Raw genomic sequence first — 12,772 nt, 5'->3', positions numbered from 1 at the left:
GTATATATACTTTCTTGCCTCATTAATTTTTCAATGGCAATTACAATATCCACTATGACTTCAGTGACCTTGGCTGGGAATATTATGGAAGTAGGCGGGGAAAAGTAATTTTATCCACCAATAGGAGTAGAGAGTTCTGGCACAGAAGTGCATTCTTTGCATCCCATATTAAGAAGCTGGACTGTTTGTTTGCATTAGCTCAGGGTGGGGATTTCTGTCAAGTTGCAGCTGGGGTTGGTTACTGTTCACAGCGTGCACTGCAGTGGAAGACTTTAACCGTAGGTTTTTACTGTGGTTTGGGTATTAACGCAGAAGTGAGAAAGCAGAAAGAAATTAAAAAAAAAACCCTCCTTGTACGTGATGTCTGACTGTGAGGGATTAACTCTGGGTAAGTGCCAGTTCAGTTTATTGCTTCGTCCTCAGCTCTCAGCTTCTGCGCTGTGGTACAGATTTAAAAACTGAATACTCTGCGGCAAATGCTCGCCAGCCGTCAGCAGCTTCAGCTAAACTTGTTTTATTTTAAATATGCAGCTAGGTCAAATACAAATCATTCGCTCAGCTGATGAGTCTGCAGGACTCTAAAATCTGTAAATATCCAAAGGGTAATGGAGTTAAAATAAAGACAGCAGAGGTCAGGAGTTAACTATATGAGACACATTTAAACGTATGAAAATAGTCTGAGTGTTTTTTAGAGTATTGCAGTCCCGCAGTACTAGGAATTTCTAATGTTAATGTTGCTCTTCATGAGGGCAGGTCATTCACATCTTACAAATGTTCTCATTTAATGGAATTATAATCTGAAGTATTGGGTTATTGTATACCAGTATTTTAAATTGTGTTTTCCTCACTTAAAATTACATTGCTCCTGGTATTTAAAGCAAGTTGAACAGAGTATATAAGGGTAAGTGTCTCTCTGGCTAACAAGAACCAGCTTTCATGTTGTTTCAAATTGGATTGGACTGTTTAATTGCTAAATAGACATTTTGCATCACTTTAAAAAATGTATTCAACATGTGAAGTGTTGGGAAGTTCTCCCAATAGATCAGTGAGATTATCTAGTATCATACAGACCAATGTGGGAGGAGTGCATCACCAGGGTGAGGCAGAAACTGTTCCTATGGGAGTACTGCTCCCTCTCCACTTTGGATAAAAACCTGGTCATCAGGAGTGAGACACTCTCTTCATTGTTGTATGTGGTCTGGGTTAGGTGCATTCCCAGAACCTACACTGTTGCAGTCACCCGAGTCATCCTCCATTTCGTCTGGAGATCTAAGGTGGACTCTGTCCGCAGGGGCACCGTATACAAAACTCTGGATAAGGGGAGAAGAACATACTCATCACTGTTCTCATCCTGATGGCCACCTTTGTGTGGCTGCATCAAGCTGTGCATAGACCCTCAGTACACAAACACTGAATGTTACTACGTACTGAGGTTTTACATATCCTGGGTGTTGCGAAGAATGGGACTAGCCTTGTTGCCACAGAATACTCCAAATAGTCAAACCGTTCTGTATCATTTGTTCTTTGAGGAGAACTTTGCAAAGAAAAATGCCTTTCACCACAGGTCCATCAGGATGTGGTCAGTAGATAGCATCCTCAAGACCCTGTGGGAAAAGCACAGGGTGAATCCTATCATGTGGTTCCTTGAGCAGACTGTTAAAGTCACTTGGCAAAATGCCTCATCCCCAGAACGTTCCAATAAGCACCAAGACATCATTTGGCTGGCAGGGAGAGGGGCACTACCTGTGAGATCCTCCTTGTACACCTAGGCGGTCTGCTCTACCACACCCTACCCTCGAAGCAGCTGTGGAGGGATGTAGAGACTGTCGCACATCTCCTGCTTGAATGTGCCTTTGCAAAAGAAATCTGGAAAAATAAGCAGTGGCTTTTATCGAGGTTCATCCCGAACAGCTCTGTGACGTAATGCTCTCTGTCTTATGGCCTGTTCCATGGGACTGACACCAAGATAAACATCAACTGTGTCTGGAAGACCATCAACTCAATGAAAGACACTCTTTAGTCTGCCCGAAACATGTTGGTCTTCCAGAGCAAGGAGTTGACCTTGACCGAGTGTTGCAGACTGGCACATTCCAAGGTCTGGGACTATGTGCTGAGGGATGCACTAAAACATGGGACACAGTAGGGAAAGACCACTGTCTAAGATCTTTCTGCCAAAGCTAAATGGGAGTCCATTCAGTTATTGGATCCTCCCTCAAATATACTTAGTCTTGTATAAGTAAGAAATGCCTTTGGTTTGTTTGTTGAATAGAGTCAAACTCTAATGTTTGCTTGTTTCTCCATATGCTACTGCACGGTAGCAACTGCTCGAGTGACTTTGTGTGTATATGTGTAATTTCTTTAATGAATAAAGTATATGTTTAAAATTTTTTAAAATGCATATATGTGCAATCTTTGCATCTCACTGGACTTTATCTTCATGGAAGTTACCTGCTGCCACTCACTGTCAGTACTTACACAGAGTAATGGTATCTAAGGTTAAACTACCCCTGAAACAATAAAGGTAACTTATCCACACTGCCATTAGCTGAGTAGTAATAGGTGGGAAGCTAGAAGCTTCAGGATTAAAGAATCATCATAACGTAAAAGATGAGGTGGAGATTCGATTCAGTTCTGTATTGATGCATGTAAAAGGAGTGTGGACATGGGCAGGTCTTGTGGCTTAGTGAGCAGCACATATTTCACTGAGCCAGAAGCTGTGGGTTTGAGTCCCACTCTAGGATTTGTTAGCCATGAAAAGAGCATATATGACACAGCCAAACAGGTTGATAATTGACATGCTTCCAACAGGCAGTAAGACAGGGAGATTCCTGATCAGCCACGTTCGGTTCACCGTTGTTTTATAGCTCAAAGCACTACTTAGTTTTTGCATTGAAGAACTCATGTTTCCCGTAGTTCCATGTACCATTAAGCCATTGTCTGCCAGGACCACTGGCAGTTCTCTTTGCGTGGTGAGTCATTCAGTGTTGCTACTGGTGAGTCAGGAGCTGTAACCCTCAGCAACAACAAGAGGCCGCCTATGAAGGTTTTTTCGCTATGACTGAATTAGAATGCTTGTAGATCTTATGGAAAAGATAGAGCCACGGACACAGTGTGGACAGCAGCAACTTGTGACCGTAACTGACAACATCACCTACTTAGACTAGAGTGTATGAATTTGGGTATTTGGCTTCAGGCAATCCCATGACATGCAATGAGGGAAAATGGAGCAGGAGGCACTCTATTGAATCTGAGTGCTGAAAATTGGCTGCAGCTATATTCCTCCACTTCTCAAGATTGTGCAGTTGCACGTCTGGGCTGTTAAGATATTGCAGCAAGTGAAATGCTGCAATTTGACAAGGATGTCCTTCAAACTCTCATAAAACAATATTACCCCAAGGCAGGAGAATTGGAGGCAAGTCAGAGCATCGGTGGCACTGGTTAGAAACGTCAATAACTGCATTTGAACTGAATATGCTGTGTTATCAGATGCCACCATAATGTGATGTGGTAGCTGATATACTGTTGATCTTCCACTGTCTTGCTGTGAAACTTATGTTAGCTCCTGCAACAGTCATGTTGTACTGAAAATTGCAACAAACCTTTCTTACAACACCCTATGTATGTGCATCATGATTAGGAGTGCACCTGCACAGGACGGAAGTAGGTACTGCAGATGCTGGAGATTAGAGACAAGATTAGTGTGGTGCTGGAAAAGCACAGCAGGTCAGGCAGCATCTGAGGAACAGGAAAATCTATGTTTTGGACAAAAGTCCTTCATCAGGAAGGAGGCCAATTTTCTGGGCTCAGGTGAGGCAATTTAGATGTACAGCAACATGGTTCACTCAGTGCATCATACACAAAAAACTCAGTAAGTTGGAGACTGCAAGTTTCATTACTCCATTAGGTCCCACGCCACAGTATGGTGATGACATCATGAGCATGATCCTGAAAGGTATACAGCATATTGGTTGTATCACAACATGGTGTTGTGGAGAAACGTGAAGGCCTAATTACCTTTCCAATAAAAATTGTCATTGTTGAGTACAAGTAATTACCTCCACTCTCAAAGTTTTCTCATAAGGAAGTAATTCAATAATATCTTTGATACGTATCCTTTTATACTATCCTTTCTGATTTTCCTCATTCACTACATTTTCCTTAATGTAACAGCCATTACCATTGCCATTGCTGCCTGCCTGAAGAATTCGCAGGATATTTTCACTCCATTATTGCTGGTCCAGTCTATGTCCTCCATGGACTAGCTCCTATACCTACCTGCAGATTAGGCCTCTGCCCAGGGTATTGAAAAGATCCTTTCTCCAGGGTTTAAGATTGGATCAGCAGCTGCCGCACTCTGAACTGCTTCACCGAACTATCTGAGTTTATTTCCCACCATTGGAAGGTAAGGATTAAAGAGCCAATAATCTAAAATAGTCACCAAGATTTTGAGGGTGTGTTTGAAAGAAATTTATTTGTACGGACTTTGTAATGTTAGACCATGCAAAGATTTGTCACAGGAAACAGTTAAAGCAGTGCACGTGCTCAAAGAAGGTAGATGCACAGACAGTTGCAGCAGAGGAAGGTGCAGGGCCAAGATGAATACCAGGCCAATGAGATCAGCTTAGGATTCATTTAGAAAAGATGCAATAGTGCCATGCAATCAATGGGAAGGAACACATTCTAAAATGTGTGAATAATCTGACAAAGACGAGAGTTCTCTGCTGTAGAATTATTTACAAAATTTAAATGCTTAGATCATAAATCAATTTTTATGAATACATAAGACCAGGCTCCAAGAGAATTCATTACATCTCTTTCGGTAACATGACATTGACCTTTCGAAAATGTTATAACATGATTGACAGGGGTTAGAGCTGGTTTTCTCTTTGTTGTTTTCTCTTATTCATCCATTCTAAAAATAGTGGTTTAATTTGGAATACAGTTCCGTGGACATCTCCTGGGTCTCAGCCAAAGAGATTCTTCACAGGTGGCCTGATTTTAAAAGGCTGGTAGCATTTTTAAACAGAGTCGCACAGCCTGAGTTCAAGCACAGAAACCTTCAAGCAACACTGGTTAAACAGCAATCCAAGTGCTGAAAGCCTGGAGAATCCCTTTCCTACAATCTTAAATGGTGCAATGTTCCGTTACCATTCTCTCCCCTCCTTGGTATGTAGGCATTGAAATAACAGAAAATAATTCAGATTGCTGAATGAATTTTAGTTGGTGTTATATTTAGTTGCAGTGCTGCATAAAGTAGTCTGAGGATGTTGACTAAATATGAACATAATAAAAATGAACATAATATTGTGCTAAATCTTGTGTGTTTTTGGCTAAGTGCAAGTTGTGTTGAGTTTTATTTTGAGATATCATTGCTGTGAGACCTAGCAAGATTTCTCACTATCTTAGCAAATTCACATCATTAATTACCTCCCTCACACAATGGCACCCCTCACTTTAATAGCATCCCTCACGTCCAGTTATATCCCGACCTTACCATGTACTGCTCCGGGTATGACTCACCACTCAGCAGATATCTCGTATCTCTTGTGCCTGCAGCATCTTTGAAAGTTTGGACAAACACTATTGGTCTAGAGCTGCCCTGCACACTTCCTGTCATTCACTCCAGACTTGGCAGACAAGGAGAACTCGGTGTGCTGCTTTGTGGGCAGAGTGCTGGATCTCCTGCTTGACGGAGTAGTACAGAAACTCCAGGTCACCCAGGACTAGCAGTGAGGGCCACAACACCAGACAGTGCCAGCCTGCTCCCAGGTTTCTGCCCCTTTCAGTGCAGTCTCAACCATCCGGAGGATTGCCCAGTGATTGTTAGGATGAGTGTCAATTACTTTCTCCATTCCACCAGCTTAAGTCACACCTTCCTCTCCACAATACCTCCCATTCATTCCACCTCTGCTACTGTACTCTCGCTCTTTTGGCTGTAACATCTTTCTACTCAGTCTCACTCTCACCCACCACAAACCTGATGCCACTAACCCTATGTGCCCTCTGTGCTGTCTACTCAGTTGCTTGGGACAGCCCAACAGCTGTGCCACTCACTCCCATCTCCTGTAATTCCTGCCCCTCTCATTCCAGGATGAAAGCAGCACTCAGTAGGGCAGAAAGACTCCAGTTGAGAGGTGGTGCTGCCCACTGTTTAGCCCTTCACTCATTTATGAGAAGCAGATGCTGTCCCTCACCACTTATGCCCGAAACGTCGATTCTCCTTCTCCTTGGATGCTGCCTGACCTGCTGCGCTTTTCCAGCAGCACATTTTTAAGCTCTGATCGCCAGCATCTGCAGTCCTCACTTTCTCCCACTCTAAATAGCCAACTGACCAGTTCTAAGCTGCTAGACTGGTACCAGAGGCTGCTCTGGACTTGGTTTGCCAGGCTCCCTGAGTAAAGGCCAGCTCTCCTGACTTTACTAACACCTGCTGACAATGAAGACAAGCTTCTTGCCTTTGTAATGGAATTAAAATGGTAAGACAGAAGAACTGGTATCACTGCCTGAGGGGGCACAGTTAGAAAGGCAAGGCAAGACAACGCAAGGAAAGTAGATTTGGAGTGAGCGCGCGCTGTGGCAACGAGCCAAGAGCATAGAGGTGTAGCCTGGTCCAGCCCATGTGCTGAGTTGGTGTCCTTAACTACACAGTGTCCTTGCAGCAGAATGATAATGATAGTTGCTAGTACAGTCCAAAGGTGCTGCATTGAAGTAGATACGTCCTGTACATGGTTCAGACCTACACCATGAAGAACTTTAGATGCTCGTACATGACAAGTGCCAGTGCCTGTGGACATTGGTGCTTGTAGCTAATACCCATGGAATGTGACCCAGGATGTTGGTGCCCAGTGTCCAACCTGGAGCACCATCTTGGAGCCTGCTGCACATTGTAGTAGGACAGAAAATGTTCTGCCGTTTATGTTGAGAATTCTCAACGCCAAGCTCATATAGTGTCAGGTAGTAAGCTGAATATTTATTGAAGTGAGTTGAGCTGCTATTAAGATGTTGAACAAGCAATAATCCCCTTTAATTGGTGACTCGATATTGATTAGCGAAACTCACCACGCTGCTTGGCAACAACCTTCTCTCTAATCAAGGAAACCAAAGAACAAAAAACAGAAATGGCTGGAAATGTTCCCTGTCATTTCTCCAGCCACTATGTGGACTGCATTTGTTACCTGTCTCTAATTGCCCTTGATTAGTAGTTTGAGAATTTGCCAGTTGTTGGTTCCCTGCAGACCCTATCTAGCGGTTTTATTTATTTACTCACTCACAAGGCGTGAGCATCCCTGGCAGGGCCAATATTTATTGCCCCAAAGGCAGTTAAGAGTCATCCTTATCGCTGTGGATCTGGAGTCCCATGTAGGCCAGACCAAGTAAGGATGGCAATTTCCTTCCTTAATGGACATTAGTGAATCAGATGGGCTTTTATGACAATCAGCAATGTCTCCATGGTTATATAAGACCCTTAATTCCAGACTATCAGATACAAATTCCACCATCTGCCTTGGCAGGAGTTGAACCTGGATCCCTGGAACACTAGCTGAGTTTCCAGATTAATTGTCTTGCGGTAATACCATTAGACCATCATCTCTCCCGAGACAGAAGATATGTCCTTCAGGACCCAATCAGCTTGATCAGTACTGATAGTGGTTTTGGGGGTGGACTAATCAACAGGAAGTTCCTTACTCCCTGTTTGAGCTGAAGATACAAGACTTCATGGAGTCTGGGATCAATGCTGAAAACTCCCAGGGCAACTCTGCCTTGCCAATGCGATAGAACATACCTAGTGATGATGATGCTGGTGGTAGCGTCTGAGACATTGTCTGTAAGGTATAACTCTGTGTATGACTATGGCAGGCTGTTGTTTGACAAGTCTGTGAGCCAGCTCTCCTAATTTTGCCACTAGCCCCCAGAGGTTAGGAAAAATGTCTTTCCAGGGTTAAAGGGGCTGATTTTTGCTGCTGTAATTCCTGGTACCTAGACCAATACAGGGTGTCTGTCCAGTTTCATTCTCTTCTTTAGACTTTGTTGCATTTTGGTGTAACTGAATGGATCTAGCAACCCATTCAGTTACACCAAAATACATCAAAGTCTAAAGAAGAGAATGAAACCGCACCCACTCGGAGGCCTTGCGGGTGTTAAGCACAATACTGTGGGTCTGGAGTCACACATAGGCTAGACTAGGTATGGACAGCAAATTTCCTTCCCGAAGGGTATTTGTGTTTGACAACAATTTCAGTTCCATTAGACTTGTTTTAATTCCAGATTTATTACATTCCAATGACATCACATACTGCGATGGAATTTGAACCCATATTCCCAGAGCATTAGCCAGGGCCTGTGGATTATTGGCCGAGAGACACTACCACTTGCCATTTTCTCAGATGGGCCATTGTAAAAGTACAAGGGGTGGGTGGGTCCAGGCTTTCAGCAGGAGAGCTGCAGTGAGCCTTGAATGTGAATCGTTAAAGGACATTAAAGTGCAATGCCTCAGCATGAAAGCTTCCCTGGTGCCTAGATTTCTGAGCTGTCCATTTGGTGCTGGAGGATGTCAACATGTTGCACTTATAGAACATAGAACATTACAATGCACTACAGGCCCTTTGGCCCTCTGTTGCGCCGCCCTGATGTACTAATCTGAAGCCCATCCCACCTACAATATTCCATGTACGTCCATATGCCTGTCCAATGACGACTTAAATGCACTTAAACTTGGCGAATCTACTACCGTTGCAGGCAAAGCATTCCATACCCTTACTACTCTCTGAGTAAAGAAACTACCTCTGACATCTGTCTTATACCTGTCTCCCCTCACTTTAAAGTTGTGTCCCCTCGTGTTTGCTGTTCCCTTACTTGGAAAAAGGCTCTCCCTGTCCACCCTATCTAACCCTCTGATTATCATGTATGTCTCTATTAAGTCACCTCTCAACCTTCTTCTCTCTAACGAGAACAGCCTCAAGGCCCTCAGCCTTTCCTCGTAAGACATTCCTTCCATACCAGGCAACATCCTAGTAAATCTCCTCTGCACCCTTTCCAAAGCTTCCACATCCTTCTTATAATGCAGTGACCAGAACTGTACACAATACTCCAAGTGTGGCCGTACCAGAGCTTTGTATAGCTGCAGCATGACCTCCTGGTTCCGGAACTCAATCTCTCTATTAATAAAGGCCAAAACACTGTATGCCTTCTTAACAACCATGTCAATCTGGGTGGCAACTTTCAGGGATCTGTGTACACGGACACCGAGATCTCTCTGCTCATCTGCACTCCCAAGAATCTTACCATTAGCCCAGTACTTTGCATTCCGATTACTCCGTCCAAAGTGTATCACCTCACACTTGTCCACATTAAACTCCATTTGCCACCTCTCAGCCCAGCTCTGCATCCTATCTATGTCTCTCTGCAACCTACTACATCCTTCGTCACTATCCACAACTCCATCGGCCTTAGTGTCGTCCGCAAATTTACTAACCCACCCTTCTAAGCCCTCATCCAGGTCATTTATAAAAATGATGAACAGCAGTGGACCCAACACCGACCCTTGCAGTATGCCGCTAGTAACTGGACACCAAGATGAACATGTTCCACCAACTTCAACCCTCTGTTTTCTTTCAGAAAACCAATTACTGATCCAAACTGCTATGTCTCCCACAATCCCATTCCTCCACATTTTGTATAATAGCCTACTGTGGGGAACCTTATTGAATGCAGCCTACTGTGGGAAACCTTATCAAATGCCTTGCTGAAATCCGTATACACCACATCAACCGGTTTACTCTCATCAACCTGTTTGGTCACTTTGTCAAAAAACTCAATAAGATTCGTTAGCACGACCTACCCTTCACAAAACCGTGCTGACTGTCCCTGATCAGATTATTCTTTTCTCGATAGGATTTATAACCATCTCTTATATCCTTTTCCAACACTTTACCAGCAATTGAAGTGAGACTCACTGGTCTGTAATTACCAGGGTTGTCTCTACTACCCTTTTTGAACAAGGGAACCACATTTGCTATCCTCCAGTCCTCAGGCACTATTTCTGTAGACAATGATGATTTGAAGATCAATGCCAAAGGCTCGGCAATCTCTTCCCTTGCTTCCCAGAGGATCTTAGGATAGATCCCATCCTTTGTATGAGGAAGCCTTGTTCTCCACCATGTCTGCCACAATCAGGGCATCTCTTCTTAGCAGTGCCAGCTTCTGTAAAGGACAACAAGCCATCCACAATCTGGGAGGCTGTTGCTGGGGCATTTAAGTTGCACAAACTTCAGGTATCTGGATCTTAGTTTCTGGACGCTGATGTCTGCTTAGCGTGGCTTGCATTATAGTCAGTTTCCTGAGACTTAGTTTCTTTACTGGTGCCATCAGCCATGTTACAGTGGGTGATTATTTCTGATGAATATTGGTCATTAGGAGAGTTCTGGTGCTGGTGGGAGTGTGAGGATGAAACACTGTGGCACCAAAGAGTGCTGTGGCTGTCCCTAAATAAATAACACAAAGACCTATAGGTTCCATTGGTGGCATATTGAGGGAATTGTATGCCTTGTGTTTAATGAGTCAATAGCTGGTCTGGGGGAGTCCTGATGGCCACACCTGTCTGAGATCACCGACACAGGAAAGTTGAGCCACGGCACTGAAGTTTCTGGCTCTCTCAGTCTCACTGTCCACATCGATTCTGAAATTAATGTGTCGCTTGACCATCCCAAAGGGGACATTGGTCACTGGCTTAGTACAGTTGCATGTGGCTGATCAGGAGATGCTGCACTTGCCTGTGTGGGCTCATGGAATGGACCTGAAGTGTAAACATTGAGGGTCATGTGACCTATTTGATAGTAGGACTGTGAAGGAAAGAGAAAAATTATAGCGATCCTTCAACAGATTGTATCTAATAACTGAGATGATACACGGACAATTCTTCCTTGACTAGTTTGAGCGGCACAATGGTTAGCACTGCTGCCTCACAGCACCAGAGACCTGGGTTTGATTCCAGCCTTGGGTGACTGTCTGTGTGGAGTTTGTACATTCTCCCCGTGTCTGCGTGGGTTTCCTCCGGGTGCTCTGGTTTCTTCCCACAGTCCAAAAATGTGCAGGTCAGGTGAATTGGCCATGCTAAATTGCCCGTAGTGATAGGTGAAGGGGTAAATGTAGGGGAATGGGTCTGAGTGGGTTGCTTTTCGGCAGGTCGGTGTGAACTTGTTGGGCCGAAGGGCCTGTTTCCACACTGTAAGTAATCTAATCTAATCAATATTGATACACCAAATGAGAATTGTTTTAACCAACTGTCAAATTTCTAAGGTGTACTTTCCCAGTGAATGAGATGAACGACGCAGTCTTAACCATGAAATATCTTCCATCCAGCCTTAACAACTAAAGTGGATGCTTTGGTATTTTATTTCAATGCCAACAATTGACTATTTTGTGATTTATGGAGGAAATCTATTGAGTGTCAGCTTGGCTAGCCACAGTGTTAGTTACTCATGTAAATATGAACCATTCACGAAATAGGAATGAACTTTGTCTTAAGTGTAGAGGTAATTTTTCTTGGTGCTCTTCTTATTTTTGGCATAATACAATGAACAAAAGGAAGTCTTTGGAAATCTTAACTCCCCACATATTTTTGTGGACACACTCAATGCACAAGTGTGTTCTGACTGATGGAGGTGGTTCCTTCTGACCTTCTGCATAATACTTGTACTCATTTCTCCTCCGAGAAAAATGCATACATTTGGCAATGAAAATGCATCTTATTCTCAGGCTGACACAGACTTGTGTGCTAACCTTTCTATCCACAGAACATTGTCTAAAAATCTATTTAGTGCTCAATTGAAGCAACAGGGCAGTTTTACTGCTGAGGAAGCTCTGGATAAGGGGAATTTGCGTCTACATTTTAGAAAGCTTCATGTTTTATCCTTTCCAAGTGACTTTCTGCCAACTGCTACAATAAAGTAAGACATCAAGGGATTCAGAAGACATCATTAACCAATGATATCTGAACCCAAATGTTTCATTTTATATATATCATTCCTTGCTCTACAGCAGTAAGTAACTATGAGAAAATCATTCAACTCGAACTGCACCATTGCTGCTTGCCACGTTTCCTCCAGTACTGTATAATGTTACATCTTCTGGTTGGGGTGGTAGTGCCCACTGTTCTTGTTCCACTTTTGGGACTACAGAAGCTGGCATCCCATTGGTTGGCAGCTCTTGGAGATGAGATCTCCTTCCGAGGGAATGAAGTCCCATTTCCAACCCCATACGCTGCTCTCAGCATTAAATATCAACAAGGCCACCAATAGGATCATGGGCCGGGCTCCCAAAGATTCAGATGAAGTGAGAGGAGGGCTGTTGGAGAGGCAGCGATGGAACTAGGGTGACCCATAAATTTCAGCTCATAGAATTTTATTTTCCAGGAAATGGTCCACCCAATGTACCTGTGATAATATTTTTGCACCACACCAGCTTCATCACATTCTACTTCAGTTAACATTATCTACAAATCCTCGACTGTTTCTCCCTTGTACTTATCTTGTTTCCCCTTAAAGGCATTTGTACTATTTATCCCAACTACTCCATGTGGTAGCAACCTGATGGTCTAACCACTGTCTCTGGTAAAACAAAATCTCTTGAATTCTTAACTGAATGTGATAATTGCTGTCCTAAATTTTGGCATCTAGATTGTAACTCCCCCAAACCCAGGAAGAATGGTACTGCTTTACATCTACCCTATAAAGAGGCATTTGCAAGGGTCTCATAATATTATTCACCTGAGAAG

At 43.5% G+C, this 12,772-nt stretch overlaps 1 protein-coding gene across 1 annotated transcript in view; it reads left to right on the top strand.

Annotated features, from left to right (window-relative positions):
* Positions 1-228: 228 nt before the first annotated feature.
* The window catches only part of LOC122553527 (echinoderm microtubule-associated protein-like 1), a 291,564-nt gene continuing 279,020 nt past the window's right edge, over positions 229-12,772 (top strand). Inside the window, exon 1 of the mRNA XM_043697435.2 lies at positions 229-388. Coding sequence (XP_043553370.1) covers positions 361-388 — 28 coding nt within the window. The 5' untranslated portion in view covers positions 229-360. The remainder of the gene's footprint in view (positions 389-12,772) is intronic.

This window comes from Chiloscyllium plagiosum, unplaced genomic scaffold, assembly GCF_037043375.1.
Source record: "Chiloscyllium plagiosum isolate Xiang-an unplaced genomic scaffold, Cpla_swu_hap1 HiC_scaffold_8, whole genome shotgun sequence".
NCBI classification, from domain to species: Eukaryota; Metazoa; Chordata; class Chondrichthyes; order Orectolobiformes; family Hemiscylliidae; genus Chiloscyllium; species Chiloscyllium plagiosum.
This window is presented reverse-complemented; position numbering and strand designations above follow the sequence as displayed.